A 16442-nucleotide genomic window follows, 5' to 3' on the forward strand; every position below is an offset into this window, starting at 1 on the left:
GATTTTTCTTTCTCAATGGAGACCTCGATATTTTCATCAAACGTACATATTTCTAACATTAGAGAGAAGCAAACTGGGAAGCTTTCTTTCTTTTAATTTAGAAAAGGTAGGAGCAAAAATCCTTTCCTTTTAAGGCTTTTACACAAGTATCTCCCTACCACGTGGTCACATGGGGAACTTTAAAAAATTATAATAACAACAATATGGAAAAATTATGTGAAATAGCTTTTAATAGGTTTTGTCTCATACACTATCACATTTTTTAAAAATGGTTTAAATATCTTTTGTTTGTCTTGTGCGAGATTGACTACCGAGGTTTTTCTAAAATATTACAAAGTTTTAATCCATAGATGGTCCAACATTAGATCGAAATTCTACTATTATTCATATCTTAACTATTTTTTTTATCTTTTAAAAAAGTATGGATCTCACTTCATCAGTTTTAAATAGTGATCGGAAAAGCTTTAAAAATCTTGATTCATCTCAATCAAAATTGTACCAAGAAATAATTTTGGAATTTTGGTATGCAATTTGATCCGAGATGGACCAAATCTTTTACTAAGTCAAATTGCCCAATTTTAAAAAGATTGCTATGCTAATCTTGTTAACATAATTATGAAATACATAAATTAGAATAAAAGATTTGAGGAATTGTATAAAAAATTAGTGTAAAAAAATAGATAGAAAACTAGTTATTTTGAATTTTGAAAAATTGGCATAAATGCATGTTTTCAAATTTTACAGAAAGCTAATTAAGATTTGGAAAGATTTGAAAATTTGTTAATGTTGTTGATCTAACTGATATCTAGCTAGATGCACGGAAAAATCCAAAACAATCCTAAGTAGAACAATTTTAATATTTTAGGAAAATGTCGATCAATCTTGAGCACTATATGAACAAAGAGAAAAGATGGTTTAAACGATTTTTGAAAAACTATGCTAATTTTACAAAGACAAAACCTGTTTAAAGCTATCTCCAACAATTTCCCAACAGTATGCATGTGGAGTAGAGTTGGTAGCACTTCAGCTATCATTCATACTTTTATCAAAAAAAGATTCCCATTTCTTACCCATAAATCCATGTTCTACTCAATTAGCTACACTCAATTTCCTCCCCTCCCCTCAACCATCAACGATGCCTCACTCCAGCCGCGTGGCAGTGATCGGCGCCGGCGCCGGAGGCCTCGTCTCAGCCCGGGAACTTTCCCGGGAGGGCCACCATGTGGTTGTATTCGAACGGAATACTCAAATTGGAGGGGCCTGGGTATATTCACCGGAAATTGAATCCGACCCACTTGGAGTCGACCCGGATCGGACCCGAATCCATAGCAGCCTCTTCAAATCTCTTCGAACCAATATACCTAGAGAACTCATGGGGGTCCGGGATTTCCCGTTTGTTCCTCGAGAAGGGGAGGATCGAGATCCGAGGCGATTTCCAAGTCATCAGGAGGTTCGCAAGTATTTGGAAGATTTCGCTAATGAATTTGGGGTTTACAAATTTGTGAGATTTGGAACTGAGGTTGTGTTTGCTGGTTTGGAGGAGCTTGGGAAATGGAGGATTGAATTTAGATGTGAAAATGGGGACGTTGATTATGAGATTTTTGATGCTGTGGTTGTTTGTGTTGGGAATTATTCGCAGCCTCGAGTAGCAGAGATTCCTGGTAGGAAGCTTCTCTTTACTTCAGCCACTAGGCTCAGCAAACACTCCAATATCTAAGTAATTGTATAGAAAAGGAAAAGAATTGGTGGAAAAATTCTGTGTTTTTTCCTTTTTTCTTTTTCTTGTTGAACTTATAACGAAACCATATGAATACATAGTTGATTGAGAGGAGAAATTTTAGTTACTAGATAAATGTGCAATAGTTGTTTACACCATTTTAGCCGTGAGTGGGCCAAACAGCCCCTTTATGTTGTCTTGTGTCTGTGTACATCTCTCTCTCGGGATAAGGGATTTACATGTGCATTATCTTCGTACGACGAAACAATCTTTTCAGGGATTGATGGATGGCCTGGAGAGCAAGTGCATAGTCACAATTATCGTGATCCCGAACCATTTCGGGGTAAGGTACATTTACACGTTCTGCATATTTTATGTCAACTTATATAACACTAAGGGTACTGTAGGTGTTAGGGTGTGTCAAACTTTCTGATTCTAAACTCAATTGTGTACATTTTAATTTTTGTTTTTCAAGAAGTTTTTTCATTCACATGATGAAACAAACATGGATTGGCCTCAGTTGTGTATAACTTAATTTCTTTTGGGATAGGTTGTTGTGTTGATAGGTTATTCTTCGAGTGGAACAGACATTTCTCAGGAGCTCATTGGGGTTGCCAAAGAAATTCATATTGTTTGGAGATCACCTAAAAGAGAGCTTTTGGACAGAGAATCAATTATTAGTAATGTTTCATTTCATCCAATGGTATAAGTTAGAATTGGAGGAGATTTCTTTTTATTTTTTGAATGAGGTCTTTAAGGTCCAAATATTTACTTAAAAACTGCAGATTGAAAGTGTGTGTAAAGATGGGACAGTGGTCTTTCAAGACGGGTGTGTTGTTTCGGCTGATGTAATTTTGCATTGCACTGGGTAAGCTACAATAGATTGCTTTTAAGCTTTCAATGGAGGTAGAAGCAGATGAGATATACAATATTTATCAAAGCGATGATTGACATGCTAAAGTAGATTCAAATCTTGCAATAGAATCAAAACAAGCATTGCTCAATTGGGGTGATTCAAATAATTAAGGTATTTTTTTAAAAATAAATTGAAAAAAATGTGTAGATTTAAAACTATTTAGGTAGATGAGGTTGTTTTTTTTGTTTTGTTTTAATTAAAGTGAGTCTCTTGAATTAGAATGCATGAGAGAGAGAAAATTATGATGAATGCCTTATTTTAGGATTTGGATACTAAATTTAGGGAGATTTTGTTAATTAGGGTAGAATTGTGAAATTATGGGGAAAAAAAATGGGTGTAGTGGAGACTAATTTCTGTAGGATTCCTTATCTACAAGCTTCGAAACTAATTTAGTGCAAATATCAAATAAATTAGAGTTTAAATAATCTCGCTTGAGCCTTTGAGTTGATTGGTAATTAAACATGGTATTTGGAGAATAAGCCTTATGTTCTAGTCCTAATAATATCATTTCCTCTCCAAGTTAGTATTGATTTTTACATGTTCAGCCTTCTACAAATTTCTAAGCCTGTAGGGTTGAAGCTTATATTTTGTAACCTACCGACTATCAACTTAAACTTCTCTGAGGTAAAAACGTAAAGTTGGAGGTTGAAAAACTTGAATCTCACTGAAACATTGCTTTGGTCTTTGATACTTACCCCTGACTTTATGTTAAAAATCTGAATATAGTTACCATAAGAACTGCAGGGCAGTTGACAACATTTACATGCATGTTCTTGTACAAGGTACAACTATCATTTCCCTTTCCTTGAAACCAATGGCAATGTTACAGTGGACGACAACCGTGTAGGACCTCTATACAAGCATGTCTTCCCCCCAGCATTGGCCCCGGGGCTTTCCTTTGTTGGATTACCATTCAAGGCAAGTGTTCGATTGTGTCACATACTTCGAGTTTGGTTTATGGTCAGAATAATAAATTGTTTTGCTCTAACTGTAATTTGTAGTGCAGGTTATTCCTTTTCCCTTGTTTGAGCTTCAAAGCAATTGGGTTGCTGGTGTTTTATCAAAAAGGATTGCACTTCCATCAAAAGAGGAAATGTTGGCAGATGTTAAAGCTTTCTATGAAGATCTTGAAGCTCTTGGCAAGCCCAAGCATCGGACCCATTTATTGGGTGATTATATGATGGTACGTTTTATGCTTAATAATCACAAGCCTGAATGATTATTTTCTGAGGTTCTCATTGGTCTTGTGAACAAACATCCACATGAAAACTTGTTTGTGCTTCAAAGATATTTTTGAAACATTTATGCAAGTTTTAAGTACTCTATTTTTAGCCAAACAAATGGCTACCAAACTAATCACTTTCATAATATATGAAGTTTGTACCTTTTCTTATATATTTGTATGGGTGTTATAATGCAGCCTGCCTATTGTAATTGGGTTGCAACAACTTGTGGTTGTCCTCCCTATGAAGAATGGAGAAAGGAAATGAACATTTCTGTTCATCTTTATAGATTGCCCAATCTCAAGACGTACCGTGATGATTGGCACGATGATGAGTTGATTCGTCAAGCTTACGAGGAGTTTAGCAAGTATAATACAAATGTAAGAAGTCAAAACAACTCAAATTTGAATGCTTCATAAGATTTGTTGTATATGTGTACATTTACATATTTATGTTGTCATTGATCCTTCCTCCTCGTTACAAATATTGGATCTTGATTTGAAAATAATATTTACCTTGTAGCGCTATACATTGCATTGCCTATCTTTGGTGATTGATTATAAATCACATTGAGCTTGAAAATATGCTTCAACAAAATTACTCTCAATATCTTTTAAACTGCTTTTAAAATTAGCAAAATATAATTAAGTTTTTTATATAAATATAGCAAATTAATATAGTCCATTAATAGGTCGTAATATACTTTGATAGGCTACTATCTATATCTATCATAGATACATATAGTTTATCATAGATACATATAGTTTATCGTAGATAATAGGGTTGTTCCAAAAATCAAAACCCAAAAAAATCGATCAATTCAACTCAATTTATGTAGTTTAGGTTGGATTGGGGTTCAACTAAAAGAAAATTTTATGGGTTGGGTTAATCCATCATTCATCTAAAATAACTCAAACCAATCTAAGTTTACGTATATATCATATGTACACATATTCATTTTAGCTTTATCCAATTTCATTATTTTTTACTCATTATTAAAAACAGTTTTTTTTAGTATTTTGAAAAGAAAACTTTTATTATATAGATTGAAATCGAGTTAGTAAATCTCAATTTCATATATGAAAATTAAATCAAAATTTTACATAATTAACATTTTACTTCGTTTTAAAACATATATGACTCCACTAGGCCGAACCAATTCAATTTGGGTTAGGTTTAAAAAGTCTTTCAACCCAACTCAATCCAGAACACCCCTTGTAGATGGAATGTTATATATATATATATATAAATTAACATAAATGGAAGAAAATGGAAAGTATTTACATGTTATACTAAAAAAAATAGATAGTTTGGCATTGTGTTAAAATTTTGGTATGAAACTTAAATAGTTTGTCCATTCTTCTATTTTTAACAAATCCCTCTAAATAAATAAATATACAAATATATTGAAAAGAATCACTCAAAATAAGAAAAGTGAATTAAATAAAAAAAGTTAACTAAAAATAAGAAAAGTTGAATATTGAAGATTGGGTGTAGATTGAGCGTGTATATATAAAGAAAAAAAAGTAGAATTTAATAATAAAAAAATATCTTAAGAATTAAAATATTTAATATATATATATATATATATATGATAAAAAGAAGAAGAAGGCATGGAGTTGACACATAATATATATAAATAATTGAAGAAAAAAAAAGGAAGGTGTGGAACTCCATATTACTATATAAATAATGAAGAAATAAGAAGATGTGAGAATGAAGCATAATATATATATATATATAAATATTTTATTTTGTGAATGATAAATAGTGGTTGTAAAAGCTGTGTTTATTAAAAGGGAGGAATTGAGTAAAAACAACAACCCACAAGAACAACGTTATAATATAATACCACAACATGCGCGTGGAACACCATTTTTAAATTAAAATCTTTATCATACTGATTCCTGTAAACAACAAATCCATGTTACCACTCCATTTTAGTCATCGCTACTTGCCACCCTGACTTTCCTCCCCCTCCGGCCTCACCTCAACCCACGACGATGCAACACTCCCGCCGCGTGGCAGTGATCGGCGCCGGTGGCGCAGGCCTCATCTCCGCCCGCCAACTTTCCCGGGAGGGCCACCAAGTCGTGGTCTTCGAACGGAATAATCAGATCGGAGGGGTCTGGGTATATTCGCCCGAAATTGAATCCGACCCACTTGGAGTTCACCCTAAGCGGACTCGAATACATAGCAGCCTCTACAAATCTCTACGAACCAATATCCCCAGAGAAGTCATGGGGGTCCGTGATTTCCCCTTTGTTCCTCGAGAAGGGGAGGATCGAGATCCCAGGCGATTTCCAAGTCATACAGAGGTTTTAAAGTATTTGGAAGATTTCGCTAATGAATTTGGGATTTGTAAGTTGGTGAGATTTAGAACTGAGGTGGTGTTTGCTGGTTTGGAGAAGCTTGGCAAATGGAGGGTTGAATTCAGATGTGAGAATGGGGATGTTCATTATGACATTTTTGATGCTGTAGTTGTTTGTGTTGGCAATTTTTCGCAGCCTCGAGTAGCAGAGATTCCAGGTAAAATAACGCATTAAAATTTTCTTCTACTTAAAGTATTTTCTTTAAAACAATTTTGTTCTTTGATCAATACCCTGCTCATAGCTCAAGGTGTTATGAACTTGCAACTTTCACTTTAAGAAGTTGGTGAAACAAACGTCTCTATTATGTTGCCTTGTGTCTCTAGGAAGAGGATGTTTGGAGATTGGAGTACAAAATTAATGTTTGGATTGAGCAGTTTGAGCATGAATTGTAATATTAAACCCATTTTGTTTGGACACTTTTTAGTTGAACTCTATTTTCTAGTAATTCTGATCACCCCCTCTCTCCAAGGATAAGGGATTGACTTCTTGCATTATCTTATAATGATGAAAAAATCTTTTCAGGGATTGATGGATGGCCTGGGGAACAAGTTCATAGTCACAATTATCGTGATCCCGAACCATTTCGCGGTAAGGTACATTTAGAATGCTCTACATATTCTATGTCAGCTTACATGAAATTAAGGGTACTGTAGCTGTTGAGGAGGGTAATATTTGCTGATTCTAAACTCAGTTGTGTACATTTTAATTTTTCCATGGATTGGCCTCACTTGTATTCTTCGTTTTTCCTTTTGGAATAGGTTGTTGTGTTGATAGGTTATTCTTCGAGTGGTACGGACATTTCTCAGGAGCTCATTGGGGTTGCCAAAGAAATTCATATTGCTTGCAGGCCAGCTAAAACAGAGTCTTCGGACGAAAAATCAATTATTAGTAACGTCTCATTTCATCCAATGGTATAAGTGAGCATTGGAGAGAATTTCCATTTTTGTATGAGTTCTTTAAGGTCCTAATATTTACTTAAAAACTGCAGATCGAAAGTGTCCATAAAGATGGAACGGTGGTCTTTCAAGACGGGTCCGTCGTTTCGGCTGATGTTATTCTGCATTGTACTGGGTAAGCTACAGTAGATTGTTTTTAAGCTTTCGATGTAGGTAGAAGTAGATGAGAAACACAATATTTATCAAAGCAATTATAGACATTAGAGAACATGTAGATTGAAATCTTGTAATGAGGGGAATAAAGATAAGAGCTTAAATAATGCATTTTTGTACGACTCCTTCCGATCAAATAATAGACAATTTTTTCAAGGAGGGAGAAAGGATAAGCTTGAGCCCTCAATTATGTCATTTCCTCTCCATCTAGTATTGATTTCTACTTATTCAGTCTTCTACAAATTTTCAAGTTCATAAGTGAAGGAGAGTGTTGAAGTATTGATAGTTATCATAAGAATTGTGGGTAATTGACAATATTTACATGTATGTTCTTGTTCAAGGTACAAATATCATTTCCCGTTTCTTGAAACCAATGGCACTGTTACGGTGGACGACAACCGTGTAGGACCTCTTTTCAAGCATGTCTTCCCCCCAGCATTGGCCCCAGGGCTTTCCTTCGTTGGGTTACCATTTAAGGCAAGTGTCCGATTGTGCTACGATCTTCGGGTTTAGTTTACTGATAGAACAAAAGCATGGTTCTATAACCCTATAATTTGTACTGCAGGTTGTTCCTTTTGTCATATTTGAGCTTCAAAGCAATTGGATTGCTGGTGTTTTATCAAACAGGATTGCACTTCCATCGAAAGAGGAAATGTTGGCAGATGTTAAAGCTTTTTATGAAGAACTCGAAGCTCGTGGCAAGCCCAAGCATCGGACCCATAAATTGGGTGGTTATACGGTATGTTTATATACAAAACCATAAATCTAACCAAATATTTGTGGCTCGGTTCGGTTGGGTTTAAACTCTAAACCCAATTGAACCTTGAATAACCCTAATTGAGATCTAATCCAAGTGAACATTGGTGGAAAAGGTGATGTTTGTACCTTGGAGAAGTTATGATTTTGAATTCCATGTTGGAAACTTGGTTTGGTTTGATTAGTTCTTTTTTTTTTACAAATCAAGCTTATGACACTATTTCCACCAAAGTGTTTTCGGTTGCATTTTCAAATTTGTGGAAATTCTAAAACTAAAAACTTTTTATAGTTTTAAAAACTTCTCTTAATCAAATAATCATAATTTAAAAATAAAATAAAATCATTATCAAATAGACTTTAGAAAAATTTTCAAACCTTTAACTATTGAGGTGGTGAAGCTCTTTATATATATAGAACATAAAGTTGTAGGAGACTCGAGTTTTTCATGAACCTCTACTAGATCACAGTTGCATAAGATCTAATGCAACTATGATTTATGATAGTGGAACAAGTGCCTACCAAACTAAGATTCTTATATAATAATACATAAAGTTTGTAGTTTTGCTTATATTTTGAATGAATGTTGTAATTGCAGCCTGCCTACTGTAACTGGCTTGCAGCAACTTGTGGTTGTCCTCCCTATGAAGAATGGAGAAAGGAAATGTTTGTTGCTACTGATATTAATAAAGTGGCCAATCTTGAGTCATACCGTGATGATTGGCATGACGATGAGTTGATTCATCAAGCTTATGAAGAATTTGGCAAGTATACTACTACAAATGAAGGAAGTCAAAACCACTCGAATTTGAATGTTTAATAAGTTTGGTTCTATATATTTGTACATTGCACAATCATGTGTCTTGATTATAAATGTTGGATCTTGATTTATAAATAAAAATGAAAATAATATTAGACCAGATTATGACACAACATTGAATTGTCCATTTTGGTTCTTCCTTAAAACAGATTTAGTTTGAAAATATGTTGCAACAAAAGCTTAAGAACTACTTTACTCAGAATTGTTTATTCAAACGAACAGTCTCAAGCGTTTATATGAAATTTGGTACCCGAGAGAAATGCTCTCTTGCACCATGAAATGACATTTTCTTTGATTTAGCTCCAAAATTGTTTCTTCACAATTTTTTTTTTTTCCAAACGATGCAAAATGTTAACTCAAATATTGAGAAGTCATAGGTTCTAGGAGACCTCATGACTAAAATACATCAATTTTATCTTATTTACTCCAAGGGATTTTGGAAATGTACGTTCTACTTCATACTTCACCAACTCCACTTTCTGTAACAAACACTCTCTTATTGTTTACTCTACCATGTTGAGAAATATGGCTATTCTAAATCTCCAGAAAGCTTATAACATACTGCAAAAGCACAACTCGAAAAAACATTCTTCTTAATGTAAACATACAATATATGAACGTGTAAAAATTAATTTGTCAGATCAAAATACCCAACAACTAAACGAGTACAACTCTTCTTATTACAAAGATAATCAACACTAGCTAGTCCTTACTTTCGTCAACCCCTTGGCCCTTTACTTGTTTGTCTACTTCTCTTCCATTAGCATCCAATGACGCCATTGCAGTTACGGGCTTTTGACTATTTGGAATATCTTGATGCATTCTTCCTAAGTTACAAGAACTGTGTAGCACAAAGTTCATAGTTCTTGCTTCCTAAGAGCCTTTGCTTCTTACATTCCTTAATTTCCATCAGAACTCTGCTCTAAGTATCAAAATTTTCTTATCCACAAATCATGGAAAACAAATACAACAAAAGATAATTACATAAGTTTAGCCAAAAAAAGAAAAGAGATGAACAAAGCTCTATAGCGAGGAATAATATTGAACCAGCATCTTTCTGTTACTCTAAATCCAATTCTTTTACTCTCATACCAATCTTCTGCAGTGTTCCTTCAATGGCTATATCAACTGCATCTTTCTTTGTTCTTAAACCTAATGAACTTCCATGCTTTCTGTACATCACGCTAGGAATCAACTCTATCACTTTTTCTCTCATCCTTCTAATCCTCGCTCTAGGAATTCCCATCAACACATCCAAAATTTTTATTCCCTTGAACACCACATCTTCTTTTGGTATTGTCACTGCGAATTCCTCAAACGTCTCCTCTGGCAAGTGCCATTTGTACTGAGATTTCGCAGAGAGGTCCTCAAAAAACACCGGTATGCACCCTGCGAGGATCCCGTCAAAAGTTGACCTCCGCGTCGGGGTGTCTCCAGGTGGCTGCAAGCAGAAAGTTGCCTGCAACATTGGCCTGAAGTACCTAACAGGATCGTGCTCACATATTCCATTAGAGCAATCCACAACTTCACACAACTTTGAATATAGACTGGCATCCCCATTACGGCCTTTGCGGGAGTTAGTCACATCATCGTCATCATTGGCACTCTGGCATTCGATCCGAATGCTCCGGCGGATATTGGGAGTGGCCGAGATGCCACCCCCACCAGCGAACAACATCAAAGTGGAACGTTTAGATCGCTTAACTCTCTGCAACCAAGACTCCAAGAATGCAAGATTGGGAGGGTGGAATGAAGTGGGATAAGGAATTGCTTGCTCCTGCCATGGCCAAGCTCTACCCTCATATGTCAACGCAGTGACATTGAAAAACTGAGGCAACTCCAATAACGAAGTGCCCCAAATCGGGGGATCATTCTCCAATGGCTGAGAGAAATCCCAAGCCGGTCTCGCCATGACGAAGAAATGGTCATGGCCAAGACGGCGATTCCAAATTTCCGGCTGGTTCCGGCTGAGGAATTCAAAAAGCTCAAGGCCATGCTCAGCGCTGGAATTTACTTGGGAACCGTAGAGATATCTCAGGGCATCAATGGAGGTGTAATAAGGAAGATAAATGGCATCAGCAGAATCGGGATCAGAAGTTAAACAAGGATATTCAAGCATTCGGCGATGAAAAATGAGTTCAAGCATCGAAGGATCGGTCCTATACCAGCTATGAGATCGATTATAAGTCTTGTGGCCAAGACCGTGGTTAGCCAAATAAGGGCAAAAATCATCAAAAATAGGGTATTCAGAACAATTGGAAAGGAGATCAAGATTGAATCGAGAAGGGAGGCTTCTGATGTGAATCCAACGATCATCACAATGTTTAGGAAGAATTTCAGGAGGGGAAATGTGCTGGGCGAAATACAATTGAATGAAAAAGGAAAAGAAATAGAAAAAGAGGAAGAAAACGGGAATTGGTTTGCAGGCCATGATATGGAAGTAAATTAAGCATAGAATAGTGAGTCAAATGAAAAGAAAAGGGGAAATTTTACCTTGAAATCGTGTTGAGAGGTTGAGGTCGAGGTTGAAGACGATCCGCCATTGTCGGTGGTGAAATTGATTCGTCTACTCCACCCGATGCGCCGACGTGTGTTATAGATAGGCGCCACTCCTCTCTTTTTTCTCCCCCACTTCCTAATCAAATTTATTATTTTTCCCTAACTTTCACAACATTATTATTATTATTTATTTATTTCTATAATAAGAGATGCAATTTGATTTCATAATTGATTTTTTTCTCCTTTATATTTTGGTTCAGTTTTAGTCTATATATCCTGAAAAGAAACATTTGATTTATGCTTTTACTCTTAGGGTCATTGGAGTTTTAAATCGTTTAATAAATATTTTGCTCTAAAAAACAATATATATTTTTTCTTTTTCTTTTTTTTTACATCAAACATAGATGATATTAAATTTTTTTAAATTTTAGTTAGTTTCATTTTATGGCTATAGATGTTGTTACTAAAATTGTGCGTTAAATTAGTTATAGTGTCATATATTCTTTGTAGACAATTTTATAAAATATGGTATTAAATCTAGTGGGCTACATATGGGCCTTATCTTATTGTTGAGTATGTTGTTTCTTTAGCTTTCTCCTTATATGAGCTTTGAGGTCTTGCATCATTGGGTAAAATGGCCTCAAATGAACAAGATGGAGATTAATTTACTCATACATTAACTATAATTTATTTAATATATTTTTAATCACTTTTTTCCTTCAAAAACACTATTATATGTTTATATTATTTGTTAGTATGAAAATTGCGATGACGAGGATCAAATCTTCCGTCTTCAAAATTCAACATCATGCTAATTATCACTTAACTAAACTCACTTTACTTGTTCGTATTGTTTATTACTACTAGAAATGAAGTTTTAATATATTAAAATCACTTACTTGTTCTGTCAATTTCATTTGTTGAGATCACAAGGCAAACACATGTTCTTTATAAAAAAAAAATTGTTTTCGATATATGAGTAAAACTGAAATCTTGATATCCATGTCAATATTTTCATCTTTGATCGATTCTTAAATCCAAATTAAAATAGTTTACATCTCAAACACACACTAATTAAACTCCAGTTAAAATAATATGTATCTCAATCACAAACTAGGGGTGTTTACGGTTTAGTTTGAAGTTAAAATCGCACCAAATTGAAAGATAAAAAAAAATCATCTGAAACTGAAATAAATCTCTCATCTGTATCAAACCGGATCGAAATCAAACCGCTTATGCATAAATAAAATTGAATCGAAACGAATGACTTACGCATAAATATTAGAATCAGAACTCTTTATGAAAATTATACATAAATAAAAGTCTTACAAAGTTATAAACATAGATTAAATTAATATGTACAGTAATTTAGTACAACACATCGAAGTTTGAAAGTCCATCAAAATAATTCATACAAAGCTACACTTATACCGTACCCTAAGTTAGATATATATATAATTATATATATTTTTTTTTTAAAAATAGAGCGGTTCGATTTTAGAATCGGTTTAATATTCTTAAACCAAACCGAACTCGATAAGAATCAATTCCAATTTAACACAAATCAAATTGAACAACATGCATTCGATTCGATTTTGGTTTGTTTGTGGTTCAATTGTCAATCATTTGGATTTTCAACTATTTTTCGAATACTCTTATCACGATTTAAATATTTATTGACAAGACATACTATTTTGCTAAAAATCTATTTATAATATTTTGTCACTAATCATATTTCGTGGACAAAAGCAATTTGTTAAATGTTGTTTAATAACCCTTTTATTTTTGGAAATTAAAGTAAAGGTACAATTTGGTTACCAAATATAAGGGTTTGACTAATTGGGAAGCAAGTGGGAAAAAATTTGTGATCATAAATTGAGTACTCACTTTCCAAACATGTTCTTTTATTTGGTGGGTTTAACTCTTTTTATAGAAAGTGGACAAAAGCCTCCTTCAATGTACTATTTGTTTCTTACAATTGAAAAATCACTTTTATGCCAAACACAAAGGTCCTTTCTCCTCTCTCTCTCTCTCTCCCTTTATGTATTTTGTTTTTTTGTTTAGTTTGGTCAAATGATATAGCTGGCAACCTTATAATTGATTATTAACTTGGTCTAAACAGAAGTTAGATTTTAAATTATATTAAAACAAAACATGTCACTCAAGTAAGCACTTTCAGAAAATAGGTTTCCACCCATGTAAGATTCATTCACATATATCTCCCTTTTTTAGACACCAAAATGCACCTAGAACCAAGAATATATGTTGCCCACTCAATAAGGTGGGAGTGTTTGTTTATGCGCACAAAAGCGACATCGAGAGAATGTATATGTTGATGCTTGATTTAGACATCAACGTAGCTAGTTTATCATGGTGTTACCTTATTTAACATTAGCATATTCTTTTAACAATTATTAAAAAGAAACGCTCAACGTACAAAAATATTACTCAACCAAACCATTCTTATCAGCCTCGATAACACGAAAAAAGCCAACTAGAAAAAGCAATAGTCCAACAATGAGATCACCAACGTTACAACCTCTAAGAAAATAACATAGTTCCTTACATTGAAATAATTTTTCAAAATTAAAACAAAAATAGTTTAAATGGGGTAATATCGGATTCAAATTTGTTTATAGAATAAATAAAAGTAAAGTACTCTTCAAAAGTTAGTGATCAATAATTTTCCATTAAAAAACATGAAGGGGCCAATTTGCATCTTGGCATGGAGCATATGGAGTTTAGGCCTTAGGGTATGTAATGCAATATTCTCTTATATATATCTAATTATTTGGTAACCTACGTGTGTGTGTATAATTGGCACTTTCAACATGCTTTTGAATAATTTGTAATTAAGCCAAAGTGGGAAAATTTCTTAATCATAACATTGTGCCAAAAACTTCATTAATCGTAATGCTTATTACTCACCTATGTTTAACTTGTAATGTGAAACACGTTTTCACGCCAAATTGAGTTTTCTTCTCTTTCACTATAATGATTGTTGTCTTGTAGTGTTGTTTTAGGTGCAATTTAAAGTATGAGTTTAGAATGGCTTTTTAAAAATTCAAAGACATGTAGTTGTATTAATTTGTCAACCGTGTTTTAACACACTTTGATTTGTCAACTAAGACATGAAGTTTGTGTTGTTGACTCGATTAAGGTTTAGGGTTTGATTCTTCCACTCCATAAGTTTAGAGACATTCAAATTTGGACATTATCATTTTGGCTCAACACTAGTAAGATAGTTATTTTGCCTATTATTGCTACTTTTTTTTTAAGTACAAGTGAAAATGTAAAGAAATTTGAGCTTCTGATACCATAGATAAGAGTGTTGAAAAATTGTATCAACGAACTTATTAATGCAAAGGAAGATAAGGGACTTACTTACTTAAACCATTTTTCTAAGTCAAATACAATGCAATCTATGATCTCTTCATTACAAACAAAATACACCTTGTAATTTCTTTTAAAAAGTAAAAAATTATCGTACCAATAATAAGTGATATCATATTTGAAAATTGATCATAGAATAATAGTTAATTTGCGTGACTAAAAGCTTTCTAAAAATTAGTTTTTGTTTAAATTAAAAATACTCTTGTGTTTAGTAAGTCTTTTCTAATAATGCTTTTAATCACAACTTTGCTCCGTTTGTTATACTATAAAAATATTATTTTCATTGTCGAATTACACTGGAAATGACTACGTGAACAATTTAAAATGGATGTGGTCGTGAACAGAATGGTGGTTGTCAAGGTTGGTTGAAATTGACCACTGATAGTGGTGGTTCGAGTTGGTCGATGATAACGAAAAGAAGACAACCAAAACAAGGTAGAATTGAAGGACATTTTGGAATTTATAGAAATTATACAAGATTTGAAATGAATAGAGTTGGATTAATGGTGGAGAAGGAAACTCGTATCAACCACATGGTTTATGATTAATAAGAGCTTATAAGAGTTGTTGTAAATGAATAATTTTAGAATATAGTATACGAGCTAGGTATTAGTTTAGCATGATGGTCATAGTTGCAACTCTTCCCCAATTCTTTCAAGAAAAGAAAGGAAGGAGAGGGAGGAGTGCCAGCTGTATAAGACGCGGGGGGAGGGGGGGGAGTGCTGCGCCACATCCGTCCAATATTCTGTACCCTGGCCCCACACTACACATGGCCACGTCACGCATTCTCCTTCATAGGTGTCGTCGACTCGGAACTTACAAAACTTTCACCTACACGTGTAAGTTTCCTCCTCCCCTGGGTCCCACATTTCTTTTATTTCCTTTTCTTTTTCTAATTTTATAAAATTAAAATCTTAACCTCTCCCCTCGTTTCTCTCAACTCTATTATTTTTTCTCACTCCGATTAATAAATATAAAAACTCTCGTTCTTTATTTATTTATTTTTTTTTTCTACAATCATATTTCAAAGCAACAAAAACCGTTACAATTAAATTTTTTTCTTTTTAATTTGACAACCTTAATTATTATTAAGATTCGCCGATTATGACATCTACCTAATCTCCCCTAATTAAATTCTCTTCATATTCACCTACCAAATTAACTTCATGCTTAAAATAGTTAATACCTCTCTAAACTTTTCCTCAACTTATTCAACTTACGTTTGAATATCCATTTTAATTTTTATGCCAAACAATTGGTTTGTTTTATTATTGCATCCTAAATATATGAATCAATTAATTCTCTCTACCTCGATGGATTTTTACTTTAATAATAGGGAGATAAGAGATTCAACGTACGTTTGTGTCGTATGTCTTACTTACTTACCTACCTATCTATATTTCTTTTTTCTTAATAAAAATTGGTAGTTTTTAGTCATTTCTTCAAGGTATAGTTAATTTCTGTTTATGATGTAATAATTTAGAAAAATAAAAGTGAGAAAATTGAAAGGAAAATTTTTAATTGCAACATTTCATACCATATAGAAAAAAGGGGAAATTGGGTAAATTACAATTTAGTCTTGAAACCCTAGTGGTTGTTGGATCCACTTTTGAAATTTGGGAAAAGTTTCAAATTGTTTT

General features: G+C 33.6%; 3 protein-coding genes across 3 annotated transcripts; 2 read left to right on the forward strand and 1 right to left on the reverse strand.

Annotated features, from left to right (window-relative positions):
• The first annotated feature begins 937 nt into the window (after positions 1-937).
• On the forward strand, positions 938-4420 carry LOC101220079 (flavin-containing monooxygenase FMO GS-OX-like 3). The gene is made up of 7 exons (XM_011652112.2): positions 938-1661; positions 1995-2065; positions 2268-2420; positions 2503-2585; positions 3416-3551; positions 3640-3816; positions 4054-4420. The coding sequence occupies exons 1-7, from the start codon at positions 1136-1138 to the stop codon at positions 4273-4275; spliced, it is 1368 nt and encodes a 455-aa protein (XP_011650414.2). The 5' UTR covers positions 938-1135; the 3' UTR covers positions 4276-4420.
• A 1233-nt stretch (positions 4421-5653) lies between these two features.
• LOC101220318 (flavin-containing monooxygenase FMO GS-OX-like 3) lies at positions 5654-9023 on the forward strand. Its single transcript, XM_011652115.2, has 7 exons — positions 5654-6385; positions 6751-6821; positions 6987-7139; positions 7217-7299; positions 7679-7814; positions 7903-8076; positions 8689-9023. Exons 1-7 carry the CDS (start codon positions 5860-5862, stop codon positions 8908-8910), a joined length of 1365 nt encoding a protein of 454 aa, XP_011650417.1. The 5' UTR covers positions 5654-5859; the 3' UTR covers positions 8911-9023.
• Positions 9024-9451: 428 nt separating this feature from the next.
• On the reverse strand, positions 9452-11563 carry LOC101219204 (probable xyloglucan galactosyltransferase GT19). Its single transcript, XM_004150597.3, has one exon. It carries the CDS (start codon positions 11339-11341, stop codon positions 9971-9973), a length of 1371 nt encoding a protein of 456 aa, XP_004150645.1. The 5' UTR covers positions 11342-11563; the 3' UTR covers positions 9452-9970.
• Between the last annotated feature and the right edge of the window lie 4879 nt (positions 11564-16442).

Source organism: Cucumis sativus, chromosome 3 (genome assembly GCF_000004075.3).
Source record: "Cucumis sativus cultivar 9930 chromosome 3, Cucumber_9930_V3, whole genome shotgun sequence".
Lineage (NCBI taxonomy): Eukaryota > Viridiplantae > Streptophyta > Magnoliopsida > Cucurbitales > Cucurbitaceae > Cucumis > Cucumis sativus.